This window comes from Cryptomeria japonica, chromosome 4 (genome assembly GCF_030272615.1).
Source record: "Cryptomeria japonica chromosome 4, Sugi_1.0, whole genome shotgun sequence".
Taxonomy (NCBI): domain Eukaryota; kingdom Viridiplantae; phylum Streptophyta; class Pinopsida; order Cupressales; family Cupressaceae; genus Cryptomeria; species Cryptomeria japonica.
The window spans coordinates 609,413,947-609,431,720 of NC_081408.1; the positions used below are offsets into that span (position 1 = coordinate 609,413,947).

Below are 17,774 nucleotides of genomic sequence, written 5' to 3' on the forward strand. Positions count from 1 at the left end.
AGGTCACCAGCTGCTTCAGGAGGTCGCCATTGGTGATGAATCATTCCATGAGCATTTATAGTATGTTGACCTAGATTTGGAAAGTCCTCTTGAAACAAGCTCAGCGCCCCTTCGAATAGCTCAAGATTCTCTGTTTTCACTGAGATATCTTGCATAAACCAAGCATCTTCATGAAATTTTGTTAGCATATCTTCAAAAATGAGAGTCTCCTTGATGGATTGAGCTTCAAACATCTCTTCTAGTTGATCAAATATAATCTCTTGTGGCCTTTCTTCTTCGAGCTTAGTCTCAGGAGGTCGGAGCTGATGATGGATCATATCACTCACAATAGCTGGCTTATCTTGAAAAAAATTTGGCAGTGATTCCATTTGTGTTTCTTCTACAAGATCCTTCAATGTTTCCTCAAATAGCATAATGGGGATGAAATCTTCAAGCGCCCCTTTGAATTGTTCTTCATATTTGGGCTCACTTAACATGTCAACTTGATTGTCTTCTTCAATGAGGCCATTTGAAAACTCCTGCAATTCAATCTCAAGGATCTCCTTTTGTAGCATAAACGAGAATTCTTCAAGGAATGAGTCATCTTCTCCTTTAATTGCTTGTTCAACCCCTGGATCTTCCTTTATCACTGTTTGAGTATTCTCAATTGCTTCTTCAACTTTTGTCTCATGGTATTCCTTTTCAGGTGCAAGGCATGGCGGGCTATCCATTGTAATACATTGTTCCTCAAGTGCACTAGTATCGTCAACGTACACTTGATCCTTCTCACATTCAGATGCTGGAGCAATGTCCTGTTCATAGGTTCTCCTGAATTCGGTTGCGAGATGTGCACCCCAAGATCTGTTCATGATGCATTCTTCCTCGGACAAAGTTGGCATTCCAAATTGGTTTCTGACTTGATTGATAGCCATTTCACATACTGAGCAAGTAAATTCGAAGTGAGGTGAGTTGTGAATTCTACACCACAATGGTAGCAATATGTTTTCTAAACGCATTTCACCATCCAAAATGAGCTGACTCTCGATCATCCACATGAAGCTTAGAAGAGGATCTTTAGTCTCTGGGATACTGAAGTTGCCTTCTTCTGTTTCTGGCCTGGGGACATCCCAAAAGAAGATTTTTCCCTGCGCTGTCGATTCCATCCTTGATAAGTACTTCAAGCAATGCATCTCATCATGTTCCTTTGTCTCGTGAACTCGACACTGCCCTGGTCTTGCAAACTCGGACAATCTGCGTGGATAAAGTTGTGTATCTAATCTCCACCAAAGTTCAGGAAAATCAACTTGTTGCTCCTCGTGAAACTGTTGCCGCTCCATTGAGAAATCTTTTCTTTTTGATTTTTTGATTTTTTGATTTTTTTGATTTTCTATTTTTCACTTTTTTTGGATTTTCTGGAATAAGAGAGATCTTGAATATCTCGGATTCAACTTGAACGTTCAATTGGTTCCAGCTTGCTTCCTTCTTGCGTAAGTCCAACTGACGATCCAGCAATCACCTTCCTTCGAGTGTTTGAGAAAAAGCTTTCCACTGATCTTCCTTGGATTCAAGAGTTCATGTTCGCTCACCTTTCTTTGGTTTCAATTCTGTCGAGCATGGAGGAGGGACAAAAAGCTCTTGAGATTACTCCTTGTAAACATAAATTGATTAAATTTCGAAGTCCAATTGTTCAAGCCCTCCCTCTAGCGCCAATTTTGTTGACGTGTATTTTGTACACTATCAAACACAGAATAAAATACCTAAAGGTACCTTATCCTCTCTTGAATAAAGCCTCTAATTGCTGAAGATATCGCGAAAAAGGATCAATCAGGATGACTTCAAGGTTCTTGTATGTAGGGTCTCTACGTGTGGATAAGCTCTCTGTGGTATGATGTGATTTGCTGGAATCACAAGGGGACTTACATTTGATGATTGAACTTCTGATTTGCCTTTGAATATTGCTGGAACACAGGATCTTACTACCTTAGATTTGAACATCATAAAGCTTTCCTTCGAAGATCGCACTAACCTTGTGGAGATGGTCCTGCGATGTCAAAACAAGACTTAGTTAGAGTTTCATCAAAGATCAATCATTGCTCCTACATTCTTAGTATTAGGATTAGATCCTCTCTTCGCCCTCATCTTTTTTCCATTTTTCAAATCTAAGGCAGTAAGATCCTGTGTTCCAGCAATATTCAAAGGCAAATCAGAAGTTCAATCATCAAATGTAAGTCCCCTTGTGATTCCAGCAAATCACATCATACCACAGAGAGCTTATCCACACGTAGAGACCCTACATACAAGAACCTTGAAGTCATCCTGATTGATCCTTTTTCGTGATATCTTCAGCAATCAGAGGCTTTATTCAAGAGAGGATAAGGTATCTTTAGGTATTTTATTCTGTGTTTGATAGGGTACTAAATACACGTCAACAATACCCTACTGAATTTTTTTTTTAAAACACATGTCGGATCCCTAAATATTATTAGATTTGTCCATAAATCACATTAAAAGCTATCTTATAAAACGTGGCCAACAAGCTAAGGAAATTACAATGCTAATTTGGAACATTGTTTTGATTAAACCATTGCAAGGTTTATTGTCCCAAATAAATAATAGCTATAATTTTTTTTATAATTATATGCAAAAGAATAAAGTTAACCCTTAGCCTCCTATGGATAATATTCATTAATGAAATGACCTTCTTAAATTATGCTAAATATTCCTCCTACATTTTCTAGCTTAAAAAAATAGGAAAGTCAATGTTACCTCTTAAGTTGTTTTTAAAGCCAATATGTTAAGGGTACCTCGCAACATGGTCCCCCACCATGACAATAATTATGATTAACTAAAAATTAAACCTCTATAAGATTTCCAGCCCTAGCCCTAATGAGATGTGCATAAAATCTCATCCATTGGTAGGATTCAATCTCCCAAGAACTGGAATGTCTCGGAAACATCATTTTCTCACTCAGTATTCATGAGATAGACTACCAACCTATAGCATACACAAGATCCTCACAATCACATCCACATTGTTGTCATGCATCTAATCTTCATCTTAATATCATCATCAACATGCTTCTAATCCTCATTTTAATGTGCTATCATCATCATGCTTCTAATCCTCATCTAAATACTTCTAATCTTCATCTCAATGCATCTAATCCTCATCTTAATATGTTATCCTTATTGTTAATTTTAAGCAATCAGATGTTAATCTTAAATAATCAGGTTATAACAGAACAGTAACAGCAATAAAAACACAAAAAAGACACACCAATACCTTGGGAAAACCTCCCTCTTGGAGGTGAAAAACCCAGCCACAAATTACAATGTGTATTATCTCAAATGTAGGCAATTACAAGGCAAGTGTGCTTATGTCAGATTGCTGTTCAATCAGCAAGATAGCAGATCTGAATTCCTCTTTATATGATAATGGAGATTGCAGCCCTTATCATCAGCATCAAATTCGCTTAAGGCAAGTCTTCATTAGCTTCTCAAGATCTTGATAGCATCACCTAACAGCTAGCCTTCACACAATGGATGAGGAGCAAGTTCGCACGAGAGAGAGAGAGAGAGAGAGAGAGAGAGAGAGAGAGAGAGAGAGAGAGAGAGAGAGAGAGATTGCCAAATGTTGGAGAGCAGATTACATGTGCTGACAGCCTTAAGAATGATTCGCCTTGTATAGGAATTGATTCATTATGCTGTGCAAATGATTTGCTTATATACTTGACTTGTGGTGTCAAGTCTCAAGTCGGCCTGCCTTGTTAATTTAATAATAATATTATGTATATCGTCCAAATAGGTCTTGACCTATTAAGACGTTATTGCTTGATTGCCTTTACCACACGCTACATGAGTTTGGGCCCAGCCCAATTACATAACCGCTCAAAATACATATTGGGCCTACCCTATCTACAGGTTACATTCAATATAGGACCACAAGTTACATCGCTCAATTAGGGTCAGACCAAATTACAAGTTACATTTATAGGGCCTGTCCTATCCACAAGTTACATTATATATAGGTCTTGCCCAAGCAAGACATAATTACAAGTTATATGTATTTGGGCCCAGCCCTAAGTTCGATTTACACTAAGTTCGATTTACATGATAGATAATACATGTCTATTTTAATTGCCATTGACAACATTAAAATACAATAGATAGGTATCCGAGCTAGCTACTATTTCAACACTTATTATACCATCTTTGCCATTGAACACATTATCAACATCATCATTTGCATCAACATCATTATCATTTGCATCAATATCATACTGAGTGTAGACATTAGACACCAAGAAGGTGGATATCCACAACACAAAGAGCATTTGCAACCAATACCCAACTATACACCATATCAATGACAACACCTGACAACCAGTGACAGAAATGCCAACATTTCCTCATACACTGACAATCATCATACTGGACATATCTTCAATGACAACACACAAGCTGCAGGTTGACATCAATGATAACAACACAACAACTTCCAACACTTGGCTTAGATGTTGATCCTTAGTTGAGTAAGAAGCAATGCAATAGTGCTGTTTTGTCACCAAGCTAGAGTACAAAGGTGTTGTCTCAAAATGGTTGGAGGCAGTTGGATTTGGGTTGATTTTTAGAGCTCAAATTTTGACAGGAGCAACCTATAATGTTGAGATTGGGAAATTGAAGTGCTATCCGATATTATATTCAATAATTGCTCTTGGGTTATGTCGTTCAAATGGGTTATGCATAGACATCTTTGTCAAATCACTTGATATAATCAAGTTTTTCAAACTCAAAACTTTGTTGGAGTTGAGGAAAGTTAAGGTGGGTGGTAATGTAATGATGTCTTACTTGGTTAAGGTTTGCAAGTCAGCATTAATGGGGATATTCATGTTGTAATTTATTTGTAGCCATTAATTGTCAACGTCATCAGGTTCTGATATTATATTTTACAATTTAGGGTTTCTAATAAGCTGGCATCCAATTAGGCTTTACTCTACTCGTGGTGCATGATCTCTCACCTCCATTTGATCATCTTGTAAGCATGATTTTATTGAACATCCCATTGTTTTTTTTAAGAGTAATAGAATATTTGGTTACATCTGGTGCTCACCTTTTTACCTTTTTTATGTTTCTGCTTTCTTGTTATTATTGTTTAAAGTGAATACCATTGATCCCACTATGATTTCACACTTAAGTATTGCAAGGTGACCTTGGGTTTTTGTGTCATTGCAACTATGATTCAATTCAAGGTAGATTAGACTGTGAAGCTGTCTTAGCATTTGAAAAGGAATTGAGGAACTAAAAAGGGTAAAAGATAAATGTAACTTTTAAGTCCCAGCCTAACCAGCATGGCCACTTCACATATAATTCTCTTGTGGGAACAAGGAAATTTTACTCTTTAACTATAAATATTAGAAGCTATGCCAAAAAGTGAGGAATTGGACATTGCACTATATTTTTTATGGAAGCGAGAGCGACGACATTTCTATCTGTTGTGACCTTTTTCACACATCACCCCATTGCAAATGGGGACCCTCTCTGTTTCATGCTTTCTAGGGTTTTTGTTAGTTTCCTATGACCTTTCGCTCCGATTTTACCAAGCCTTGCTTAGTTTTGAACATTTCAAGTCCTAAGATTGGAAGTTAGTTTTTGCAAACCCAGTGATTCTAGAGTCAAGACACCTTCAAAGCGCTTAGAGAGGCCAAAGGATAAAGATCACAATCGATCTGGATGAATTTAGACAGTTTGCTTTTTTGCTTTTTCCTATTTTTTAGGAAGTTTCGTTTTTGGCATTTCTAGCCCAATCCCCGATATGGCTATTTTTAGAAAGTCTGCTTTTTTTGCTTTTTTCAGAATGGGTACTTAGGGTTTGCACTGCTGCCACTGACCTACCTCGACTAGGATCCAAAAATTCCAAGTCTTGACGCAAAAGGCCAAATCCCTACATTTTAGGGGGTGTGATGCCTCAGATGATCCACCTAGGCACGAATTTCAAATTTCAAGTTAATCCAATTAAATTTGATTAAGCTGTGAAATTTGAAATTTTTCTAAGAATTCTTCTAAGTCTGGCTAATGAAGGTTTTAAAGTATGGTTGCAGGTTCAAATGATGTCATGATGCGGGAGGCCATGAAGAAGAACCCTCCAAAGTCCGCCATGTGTGTGTAGAGTGCATGGGGAGATGTCACCAAAGTCTGCCATGTCTTGGGACTCTTCGAAGACCGCCATGTGGGAACCTAGTAAAACTCCGCCATTGTCTTGGAGAAGCCTTGGGAAAGGTCCTCAAACTCTGCCATAGCCATGTGGAGACCCATCAAAAGTCCGCCTAAGGTCTGCAAATGGTGGGAGCCTTGTCTAAAGTCCGCCATAGAGGTCTCAAAACTTTGCCATGTGTAAGATAGGTTGGGAGGCCCATGGGGTAAGGTCTCAAACTCCGCCATAGATAACATCAAACTCTGCCTAGGCTATAGGGATGACCTCCAAAAGTCTGCCCAAACATGCCAAGTGGTGGGAGCCTTGCTTAAAGCCCGCCCTAGGGGATGTTGCTTGAAGTCCGCCCTAGGAGGTGTCTCTAAACTCCGCCATGCCTTGGAAAGGGAACACAAAAACTCCGCCCTCCTTGGTGACCTTCAAACCTCCGCCCATGGAGAGACCCACCAAAACTCTGCCATGCCTTAGTAGCCCTTGGTGTCCTTAGAAGTCCGCCATGAAGAAGGTGGAGGACTCATCAAAGTCCGCCTAGTAGCACCAAAGTCTGCCCAAGGTGCAAAGGGTAGTGTTGAAGATGCCACCAAACTCCGCCTTGCATGGAGATATCACCAAAGTCCGCCATGGGGAGATAGTTCAAAACTCCGCCTATGGTAGAAGTAGCACCAAAGTCCGCCCAAGGTGCAAAGGGTAGTGTTGAAGATGCCATCAAAACTCCGCCCTAGACCTTCAAAGGTGGTAAAAGATGTCATAAAACTCCGCCATGCAAAGGGAAGAGCATCAAAGAAGACCTTCAAAGTCTGCCTAGGCCATGTAGGGGCCTTCTCAAAACTTCGCCATACCTTGGAGAAGTAAGGAAAGTCCGCCAAAATTCGAAGAAGATGAAGACAAGTCTCCAAAAGTCCACCTACACATGAAAAGTTAAACGAAATCAACATGATGTCACAAAACTCCTCCAACATTTCGAGCCTAAGACCAAAATAGAAAATTTTCGAAAGAGAATATTGGAAGATTAGTAAATACTTCAACTTATAAACCAAATTGGAAACTTTGGAAGATATTTTCTTCAAACTTGGAAACGTGACAACACTTCCCAAAAAAGAGTGAAGATGAAATTAGAAGTATGAGTTTGAAGATTTTAAGGGTTTCCAATTGAAGAGTTAATTTTATCTACAAATACTTCATTACAAACTTCATTTCTACACCAACAAGTTCGAAGTTACCAAGGAGAGCTTAGTAAATTATTTCAGTTCGAAGATCATCTGGAGAAAGTTTTTGACATTGTTGGAAGTTGGATAAGTTTTTTGACCAAAGTTTCGCAGATTTTTAGGCAACCAGTACGAGGAAGGATTATTTAACCTTGACTGAATTTTCTGAGTGTTCTTGAGAGAATTTCCAGTCCTACTTCTACCCATTCGAAGGTGAAACCGAATTCATGATGCAGATTTATGGATTTTTCTGAATATTTTCCATAATTTGAGAAATATTTTTTCGAAATTTTGGGAAAGAAAGTATGAAATTTTTTTTTTGAAAGTTTTAACACTTGGTGGTAACCACAACCAGCCTTAAGATGGAGGGTTTTTGAGGTGAAAATTCAATTTTTATGGCCAAGTATGAGAATAAAAATAGAAAATTTTCCAACACTTAGCCATTTCACAGCCCCGTTATTTTTTTCAAAATTTTGCAAAATATTTTCTAACTTAAAAATTTCATTTTTCGTCTGCAGGTCCTAGACACTATGAAGTTCCAAGTGGACAAAGATGCCCCTCCTGAGTCAAGGATGACCTCAAAATGGAAGAATATTGGCGACACCAACTTCAGACACATCAATCTGAGGGAGTTTAAGAAACGCATGTTTGGTCTGGACAACCTTGTGCCTACCACTACAACACAGAAGATGATGAGGAATGGTATTGTACATGCTGCAGGTTTTCTCCCCACCATGCAGTGCATTGAGTTAGTAGTTGAGTGTGCACGACACTACAACCTCGACAGCAAGGACATTGTCGCACTAGATGGAAGAGTGCTGGCGAATGTCAGCGAGGAGGCCATCAGGGAGGCTTTCAGAATCCCGGAATATCACAACACAGTATATGTCACTAAGGACGAGGCTGATGGCATGTATCAGAACCACTTGGAGGAGTACGATGCTATCGTTAATCATTCCTAGCTGGACAAGCCAAGGAAGGGAGCCTCCAAACTTCAAAGGAAGAGCCTAGTAAGGGCATACTTCAAAGAGGACATCGGGGATATGATCGTGCTGCTGAACAAAATAATGGGGAACTGTTGTGACGTATTCACACATCGCCCCATTGCAAATGGGGACCCCTGCTTTTCGCTTCGTTTGTTGCTTTCTCTTTGCTTGTTCTTCTCTCTGTTTTTAGGGTTTTGAGTGAGTGAGTTGTCTGCTTGGGCTAGGGCTAAACCTTAGGGGTTCTTTTGGATATCATTTAGGCTGAGTCCAGTCAAATTTTGAAGAATTGTTAAGTGTCCCCCCGAAGAATTGAGATGATTGAAATGAGGTAAGCCTTTCAGTGGAGTCAAATAGGTCTTAGGTTAGGTCTAATAAAGGTTTTTAGGGTAAAATCCAATTTTGGCTAAGTGTTAGCATTTTTGAAGGAGAAATTGTGTGTTCTTGCCTGGGTAAGTTTTGTGATGCCTGAAACAGAGAATTCGCTCCTGATCCTTGCTGAGGGTCTAGGGCGAATTTTATCCTGAGTGCAATTTCTTGTTTTTGATGGACTTGCTAACTGGTTCCTGGCCTTGAAAATGACCCGACTTTGCCTTGTGAAGTGGTTTGCGACTTAAATTTGAAGCAGTTTGGCCTAAAAGGGTAAAATTACTCCTGACCCTTGTTGAAGGTCCAGGGCGAAAATGTTGTTAAGTCATATTTGTCACTAACTTTTCTAATTTGTTTTGTGAAGGGTCTCCCGGAAGGATGATTGGACGTGACTTGATGCTTTTTGAAGGTTGAAGACATAAAAAGAGGATGAATTTTGGAGACTAAAGGAAAAATCGCTCCTGACCCTCAGAGAGGGCCCAGGGCGAAATTTTGATTTCCTTCATTTTGCAGTGAAAAGAGACCAAGTTTTGAGTATGAAGGGGAAACGAATGACTTTCTCCACCCACCTGAAGGAGTTTTGACTTGAAATGATGAAGGACCTTGTTGAAAACACAAAAATCACTCCTGACCCTCAGAGAGGGCCCAGGGCGAAAAATCTTATAGAGGTCATTGCTAGCCTTATTTGGTCGATTCGAGATGTCAAAGGCATGGTGGAGGATGAAATGAGCATGATAAAGTATCCAGACTTGATTAAAGATGATGAGATGAAGGAGTCTTGCCTAGGAAAGGTAAAATCGCTCTTGACCCTTGCTGAGGGTCCAGAGCGAAATTCTTTGTATGCACATTTTTGACTTTTCTTGAACATGAGAACTTATTCATAGCATGAAACAAGATGACATCTTCCTTAGCAAAGAAATTTTGAGATGAAAAGTGAAGCATTTTGGTCTAGGTAGCAAAAATCGCTCCTGACCCTTAGAGAGGGTCCAGAGTGAAATTTTCAAATGTGCATTTTTCTTACAAGGTCAAAGTGATTTTTATAATTGGAATGGATGAAGGAAAGCATGTTTTACCCGTTGAATATAATTTGGATGATCAACAAAAGAGGCAATCAGGCCAAAAATGAAAAATCACTCCTGACCCTCAGAGAGGGCCCAGGGTGAAAAACCTAATATAGGATCTTTTCATCCAAGTTTGAGAAAAGCCAAGGCTAGGCATGGGTTTGAAATAATGTTTAAATTGCCTTGAAGTGAAAAGAGATTGTTGAGAGTAAGGATTTTGAAGGCAATTGCAAAAATCACTCCTAACCCTTGCCAAGGGTCCAGAGCGAATTTTCATGATTCTCTCCTTTGTTTGTGGAATTGAGACAAAATCTTGTGTGGATAGGAAGAGGATGTGATGTTTTATGCCTTAGAGGCAATTTGGAGTCCAAAAGATGAAGAAATATGCCTAAAACCAAAAAGTCGCTCCTGACCCTCTTTGAAGGCCCAGGGCGAGAATCACAAAAATTGCATGTTTTCTTCAAAATTGTGCTAGGGCAAGGTTAGGCTAGGGTGAAGAGACCTCCAAGTGCATGATGAAGGATGCTTTGCCTTTGAAAATTGATGATTTTGGTCACAATTTGCAAAAAATCGCTCCTGACCCTCAGAGAGGGTCTAGAGCGAAAATGTTGGAAATCCTCATTTTACCTTGCAACAACGAAGCAAATTTGGATGGAGTGGTTAAAGCAAGATCATTGCTTAGTGGCAAACAAAATTTTAATGAAAAATGATGGAGAATTAAGCCCAATTTGCAAAAAATCGCTCCTGACCCTTGCTGAGGGTCCAGGGCGAAATTGACATTTCCACCTATTTTTCCTCACGCAAAATGTCAAATTTGAAGTGCAACACATTAATTGGATATCAATTTACCCTCCAGGAGATTTTCAAGTCAAGATGTGAAGTATTCAAGGCTAAAATTAGAAAATCGCTCTTGACCCTCAGAGAGGGTCCAGGGCGAAATCATCATGGAGTTTAATCAAGCCTTGTTTTGAAAATTAATATTCTCCAAATTGCATTTGATTGCCGGAATTGCTAATTTTGAGGCATTTGGAAAATTAAAATTAAATTAGCATTAAATTAAAGCATTTTGGCATTTAATAAACTGATTTTAAGCCTTAGAAAATCGAAATTTATTTTGGAGGCATTTAAAATTAATTTTTAATAAAGCGCTCAAGGCCTTATTTTGTTTTTATTAGCCAAGTCGGCCCCCTTTTTTTGAGATTTTACTTATTTTTTACCTCCTTTTTGCCAAGTCGGCCTAGAGGAAGCAAAGGGGTGAGCGCTCTATATATTGGAGGAGTTTGTTTCACATTTCAAATCATTCAATCATTTCCTTAAGTGCGAAATTGGAGAACTAATTGGAGGAGCGAAATCTGGCTTGCTTGGAGTGAATTTCTTTCAAGTATTGAAAGCTAGATGGAAGTGGAGTTTATTCTTTTCCAAGCTAGAGGAGGCGCAATTCGTTCAAGAGAAGGCTTTGATCTACACTTTGCCTAGCGAAATTCATCTATTTTTACATCATTTCTTAGAGTTTAATACTCAAGAGGAGGTATGGCAAAATCATCTTGACACCCTTGTTCAAGGTTTGATTTTTGGACATTTGTTTTTGAAAAATCTAAGTATTACATGGTTAATTAGGAAATGATAACTCAAGATTTATCATGAAGTTTCCTAATTAAAATCTTAAATCTTCCTTTTAAGTTTAATTTCTAGACTTCAAGATATATTACTAATTTTGAAATGTTGTGTAGGTATCAAGATGGCGACTCCAAAGTCCGGAGGATCTACAAGTCGGCAGGTTCTCATCAAAGAAGATCAAGCAAGGATAAGGGCGACCTCCCCCAGTCTAGCATCAACAAGGACGACCTTCCTCTGTCAAGCATCATCATGACTAACCTCTTCCAATCCAGCATTCCAAGGCGAGGTACATCATCATCTTGCACATCAAAGACAAAAGAAGTTAGAGCAAGGGTTTGTTGAAGAAGCAGATAGTTTCAGAAGAGTTAATTAAAGCTAGCTTCTCAGCAACATCAAATTGGCATCAACCAAGTGTCAGACGAGGTGGCATCCCAGTCATCACTTCTCTAGTCGGTGTGGTCCACCTCAGCATGTCCAGATTCAATGTACCTAACTCATGGGAGATGGCACAAACTTTGATGTACCTACCCCAGCTATCCATTGGTCGAATTTTCCAGAGAAGACATGTGTCCAATTAATACAATTTTATCATTGGTCAAGCATTAAATGTTATGTAATGGTTGTAACAAACCCTAATTAGGGTTTTCATTATTGAATCTTGGCCATTGATCTCAAATTGATCTTAGCCATTGAATTGTATTAAGGGCACTATATAAGCCCCGACTCTTCATTTTGTAAAGGCAGTTAGAGAAGAGAATAGAATAGATAATAGAAAGGAGTTAGTGAATAGAGAGTAGTTAGAAGGTGAATAGTCAGTTGATAGAGTAGCAATTAGAGTAGAATAGGAGGGCAAGGCAAGAAATTGTTGCCATTGATTGTAAACAAACTCCATTTTCATTGAAGTAATGGTGAAGTGTGTCGTTTCTTGCAATATGCATGGTTTCTTGTTGAATCTTCAATTCTAGATGGTAGATGATTAGATTGAATGAAGAAAATTGTTGAATGCACCTATGTGGGATCCGTCTAATCCAAACCACTAGCCTCTTGCTGATGGTAAGTGCGCCTTGCATGGTCAACTGGAACAAATGAGCTTAATCATAAGTCGTTACACATCTATTGTTTCATGCATTTTCTTGAATGGTGATCATTGTCAGATGGTGTACGATTTAAACATATTAGAAGCATCCCTTAGAAGATCCCTTAGAAGATCGCATTGAGTTGGTGTTGAATTGTTCAGCTTGATGGTGAGACCCAACCCAGTAGGACTCCACCTAGTCATTCATCCATCTTCTCGCATTCTAGGTAGTAGAGTAGACTTCCTAAACCTTGCATCTTTTGCCATTTGTTTGTCTTCCAGTTAGTTAGTAGGACTTGTGATTCCAACAAATCAGACATTCAGTCATCAAGTGTGAGTCCCCTTGTGATTCCAGCAAATCACATAATACCACAGAGAGCTTATCCACACGTAGAGATCCTATGGCAAAGAACCTTGAAGTCATCCCGATTGATCCTTTTCGCGACATCTTCAGCATTCGGAGGCTTTATTCAAGAGAGGATAAGGTACCTTTAGGTATTTTATTCTGTGTTCGCATGTGCATAAAAACATGTCAACAGGAACCCTCAGGGTGCTCCATTTGAACCTTGGATGTATTATTTCATTAACTAAATAATAAATGGGGTAAAAATGATAAACTGGGCTCGGATGATAAGCAACAATCTGGATACCTAGCTGAGGAACCTAGAAGCAAATAAAACCTTTTTCATGAGTTCATACCTATTCTACTCTTTAGTAAGGACTTACAGATACAGGGGCCTCACCTGCAGAGGGGAAGTAGGGACCAAAGAAAACCAATTTCTAGTCTATGACTGCTATCCTCAACTTCACATGGAGGAGAAATTTCATTTCAAGAGAGTGAATGATACCTTTCTCATGTATATCACTCGGACGCTTCAGGGTGGAGTGCACCAGAGACTCTCTCGAGAATCCATGGATTTCATCAGTAGGTTTGGATACTAGTATATTCAGTACCCGAAGTTCACTTATATCAGGATTCAAGGATTCACAGGATCTCCTTACAAACTCCCCGCCTACCCTACCAATCGAGTGGTGTTGCTCGAATTTGTAAGGCAATTAGAAGGATATATGGCAATTAAGAGAGATAAGCAGAAGAAGGCAGGGACCTCTTCTCTCACAATCAGGAATGGGCTGGAGACATGTCCATCATCACAGGCTGCTGCAACGGTTGAGAAGGAATTGGCTTGGTATCCCTTCTACCAATACAAGGCAAGAAAGAACTTCGACCCGTTCCACAACATAAGAAGGGTCGAAGGGATGACCTTTGAACATAGAATAGATTTGGAAGATTATTGGGCTAAAGCAGCTGATAGCTTCGAGATCAGGAAAAGATTCTGGTCAAGGATTCCTTTAAGCATGGTAAGGGTGACAGAAGTATTCAAAGTTGCTGACCAGGTGAAGGACAACCTTGAGCTTCAGCAACCAGGTTTCGATAAGATGAAGGATGAACCATTGGCCTTGATAGATTGGATAGAAGGGGAGAAGTCGGATTTGGTGGACCTCATGAGGACGGTGGTTGAGTATTCCAAATGGTGGACCTCATAAAGGATGAAACCATTGAAGGCTAAAGGTGTCACCTTGACCTATGATTTGATGGGAGTAGATGACTCCCTACCTTCCAACCCGTGTGCCTCTGCAAGCAACGCTCAGAATCCGGAAAGTGTCGGATCTCGAAAGAGGAAAGAATTAGTTTGAAGCCTGGGGAAGGCCGTTGGGAAGAAGATCGTAGGAGAAAGACGAGAGTCTAGTGGAGGTCAGTCCATTCTAGGTGCCGCATCCGCCGTACTTGATCAAAATGCCATTGAAGAGCAGGAGATGGAGGTGTATATGGTTGATGACGGAGCAAGAGTGCCTTCTCCTTCAGTCGAAGAAGTAGTGGAAACATTTGTCCAAAATCTAAGCAGAAGGCAGGAGGCAACTGTAGAAGTTGAAACGCCTAATCCACTATAGAAGGTAGATGACGGGTTTGATCGGAATGCCATTGAGCAATCGACCGTCCTTGATTGGCTAAGAGAGAAGATAAGGGCAAAGGTCCCCAAGGCAGCCCATTCTTAAGAAATCACCGCAGCCTTTCTGGAAAAGGTGAATGAGCCAGTCGTGATCAAACCACCCAAGCCGGCTAGGAAGTTTTCCTTGATCCAGAGAGACAATGCAAGCTTCAGGACAGTCCAGATAGCGGTGCCCAAGGAAGGGAAAACTAGAGGCAATGTTGCCCTTGATGATTACGAGATCACTACCATAGAACTAGGTAAGCCTACCCAAGATCAAGAGGTCCAGTACTTCGATGATTCTTGTAATGCCCTCAAGACTAGTTTAGCCCAAGAAAAAGAACAGAGGAAGAAGGTTGAAGAAGAGAACTAGCAGTGGAAGAAATATGTTCTTCACCTTACCAGGCCACTCAACCGCAAGATCCCCATCACCCCTCCATAGCCTCTTCAACAGGAATCAATGAAGGAATATGAGGACATGAAGGGTACATTCGCGCAGGCCAAGGAATGGATTTAAGATGTTTCAGTGTGAGCTGATACAATGGCAGAAAATCTGGTGTTAGCGCATGAATCTGCTACTTCATTGATCAACCGTATCCAGGACTTGGCCATAAATTGGGAAGATATTGGTGAGATTCAGGATGAGATACTTCCACATCTGAGAATAATCCGAGGCTTGTCAAAGAGAAGTTTGGTGGATACAGGCGTCATACAGGCTGGGGACAGGTACGACTTCGGTACCTGGTATTATGCACTAGTCACTCGGATTGAGGTTTTGAAAAGATCTGAGGCTAAGTGCTGTGAAACAGAGGAGAGCATTAAAGAAATTCTGAGTAAGGTGTTCCATGTAGCATCTAAAATCTGGAAAAATGAGAGTATAAGGGAGAAGCACTTGCAGGTAGAAAACCTGAGGGCCAAGATCCAGTCCAGCTTCGTCAGGGACTCAGGAATGGTTGACAAGGGCGATCTGTCAAAGATTGCGAACTTTCTCTTCATCGATGAGAATTTTTTGGCTCAAGCAATCGAGTGGGAGAGCATCCTTGCCACGTGTACTGATGATGTGGACATCATCGATTTCCAGATTAGCAGCTTGCCAAGTGTCACCCTGGAAGAAGTCAGGCTAATCGTGTCCAGATACGTTGAATCTGCCAAAGAAGAAATTGGACATTCTCCTCAGTGAAACTAGTAGTTGCGCCACATGTCCTCTTCTTACTCATCCCAACTGGTAGAGTTTTAGGAAACCCTAATTAGGGTTTGTAACTTGCAATCTGGGCCCTTGATCATTGTTTGATCTCGGCCGTTCATTTATTTTTGAAAACTATATAAGGCTACCTCCTCTCATTTGGAGAGTGTGAGGTTTTTTGATGTATTGTTGTGTAAGGTCATTTCCAAATAATATATTGCATGTGCGCTGCTTTGTAATCCCTATTGTTTGAATGATTTGCATGGTTTCAAATTCCTCAACACTTAGTTAAAATTAATATAGATTTGCTTTCATTGTTGTTAATTTGAATGAAGGATTTTGATAAGTGTCAATCAATGGTGTATCTCCGCTCACACTTTTGGTGTATGGATGATTTCCATTTCACTGTGTAAAGTTAGTCTGAGCCCATCCTCTGTGTATCCCAACGTCTCGATCATAAGCACAACCCATTGAAGATTGCACCGACTTTGTGTAGTTGTCCCTAGTGTGGCGAAGCAAGGTTTGGTTTCCTGAGAGCACCCAATTGATACCGTCTCTAGAATTCGTAGGAGTAGATTAGCCTTCTTAACCCTATGTCTTTTCCCTTTTTTTAAAGTCTAAATCCCAGAAAATCCAAAAAAAAAGAAGAGAGCTTAAAATTGCTAAATCCATCTAAGTCCAACAGTTCAAGATACTTGTTAAATGTAAGTCCCCCTTGAGATTTTCAGCATACACTACCCAAGAAGCTATTCCACTAAAGTCGCTTGTTCGCACATATAGACCTTGGAATCAGTAGTGATTTTTCAGGAGAGGATAGAATGCCTTCGGGTATCCTATTCTAATGTTTGGTAGATGATAAAACATACACCAACACTATCCTCATCACATTTTATAATGGCACCATATAAGTGTCTATTACATTTGGTGAAGTAGTCTTCTGGGACTTTGCCATGGAGTTTTTGGCAATATTTTAGTGGTCTGGTTGAGTGTCTTAAGAATGCAAGGGGGATGCGTGTCTATCATCTTAGCCACATATCTTATTTGTAAGTTGCATTGGTACACTGTAAGGATGGCTCCTTGTGGTGTTATTTATCTTTGATACTGTAGGGTGTGCTTTTATTTTTTGAGTCTAGATATCTAACAGTCATGCTAGGTTGGTGGTGCATTATGTAACAAATGTATCAGTAGGGTGTAGAGTGTGCTAAAGACTGATGGTACAGTTATAGTTAAACTATGAAAGTCTTTACGGGTTGGGAGGAGTTCAAGAGATATGTGAATGGTTGTTATGTTATAAATTAGCTATGGCATGCTGTTAATGCTAACTGCATAATTTTTTAGTTTTCATACATATTACTATTTGTATGTCATGTCCAAAAAGAAGCAATAGCAAAGCACACTTTTAAGTTTTTAACTGACCAAATAATTATATCTAAAATATTTTTATCGGTTAATTTTTTTAACTTTCTTTGACTGCAGCTACTCCACCACCGTCAGTTTCTGACAGCAATGCAAATCGTTGGAGAAAATCTAACACATTGACTGTCTATGCTGCTGTTCGACAGCTAACAGGATCCATTACAAAACCAGAGGGCCTTCGTTTTGTTGTGGTAATTGTGTTGCCACATCTGATCTTTTTGTTCTATTCTTAAATGCTATTTTATGGGATGGAGTGGTGCTGTGTAAAAACTACTCATGTTTGATGCTTTGGCATTTCAATTTCCTAATCTTTGATGGCTTTTGTTGGTTCTGCTAGGTTGCTGCTCGTTTCAATGATATTATAACCAAACCTCTTGTTGACGGTGCTTTGGAAGGTTTTAGAAGACATTCTGTCAGAGAAGAAGATGTTGATGTAAGCTAGGTCCAGTCTAATTAGAGTTTTGAATGTAAATGCTAAATTCTGCTTTTCAATGGACAATCGTCAGTTATTAAGTCCAACATGTATAGAGTTGTTTCAATCTAGTGTGCTAAGATGATTGCCAATATTTTATAGCTACTGTTTTAATAAATTTGTTTTTGGCACATTATCTGTGCAGTCTATGCCAAACTGTCAGCAATGTCCCCTTGTTGAACAAATTACTGTCTTCCTAATTACAACAAACTCTACTT

At 39.6% G+C, this 17,774-nt stretch overlaps 1 protein-coding gene across 5 annotated transcripts in view; it reads left to right on the plus strand.

Moving 5' to 3' along the window:
* The window catches only part of LOC131032149 (6,7-dimethyl-8-ribityllumazine synthase, chloroplastic), an 86,452-nt gene that overhangs the window by 15,529 nt on the left and 53,149 nt on the right, over nucleotides 1-17,774 (plus strand). For all 5 annotated transcript variants that reach the window (XM_057963079.2, XM_057963078.2, XM_057963080.2 and 2 more), the window contains 2 exons: nucleotides 17,145-17,275; nucleotides 17,422-17,517. In XM_057963079.2, coding sequence (XP_057819062.2) covers nucleotides 17,145-17,275; nucleotides 17,422-17,517 — 227 coding nt within the window. The remainder of the gene's footprint in view (nucleotides 1-17,144; nucleotides 17,276-17,421; nucleotides 17,518-17,774) is intronic.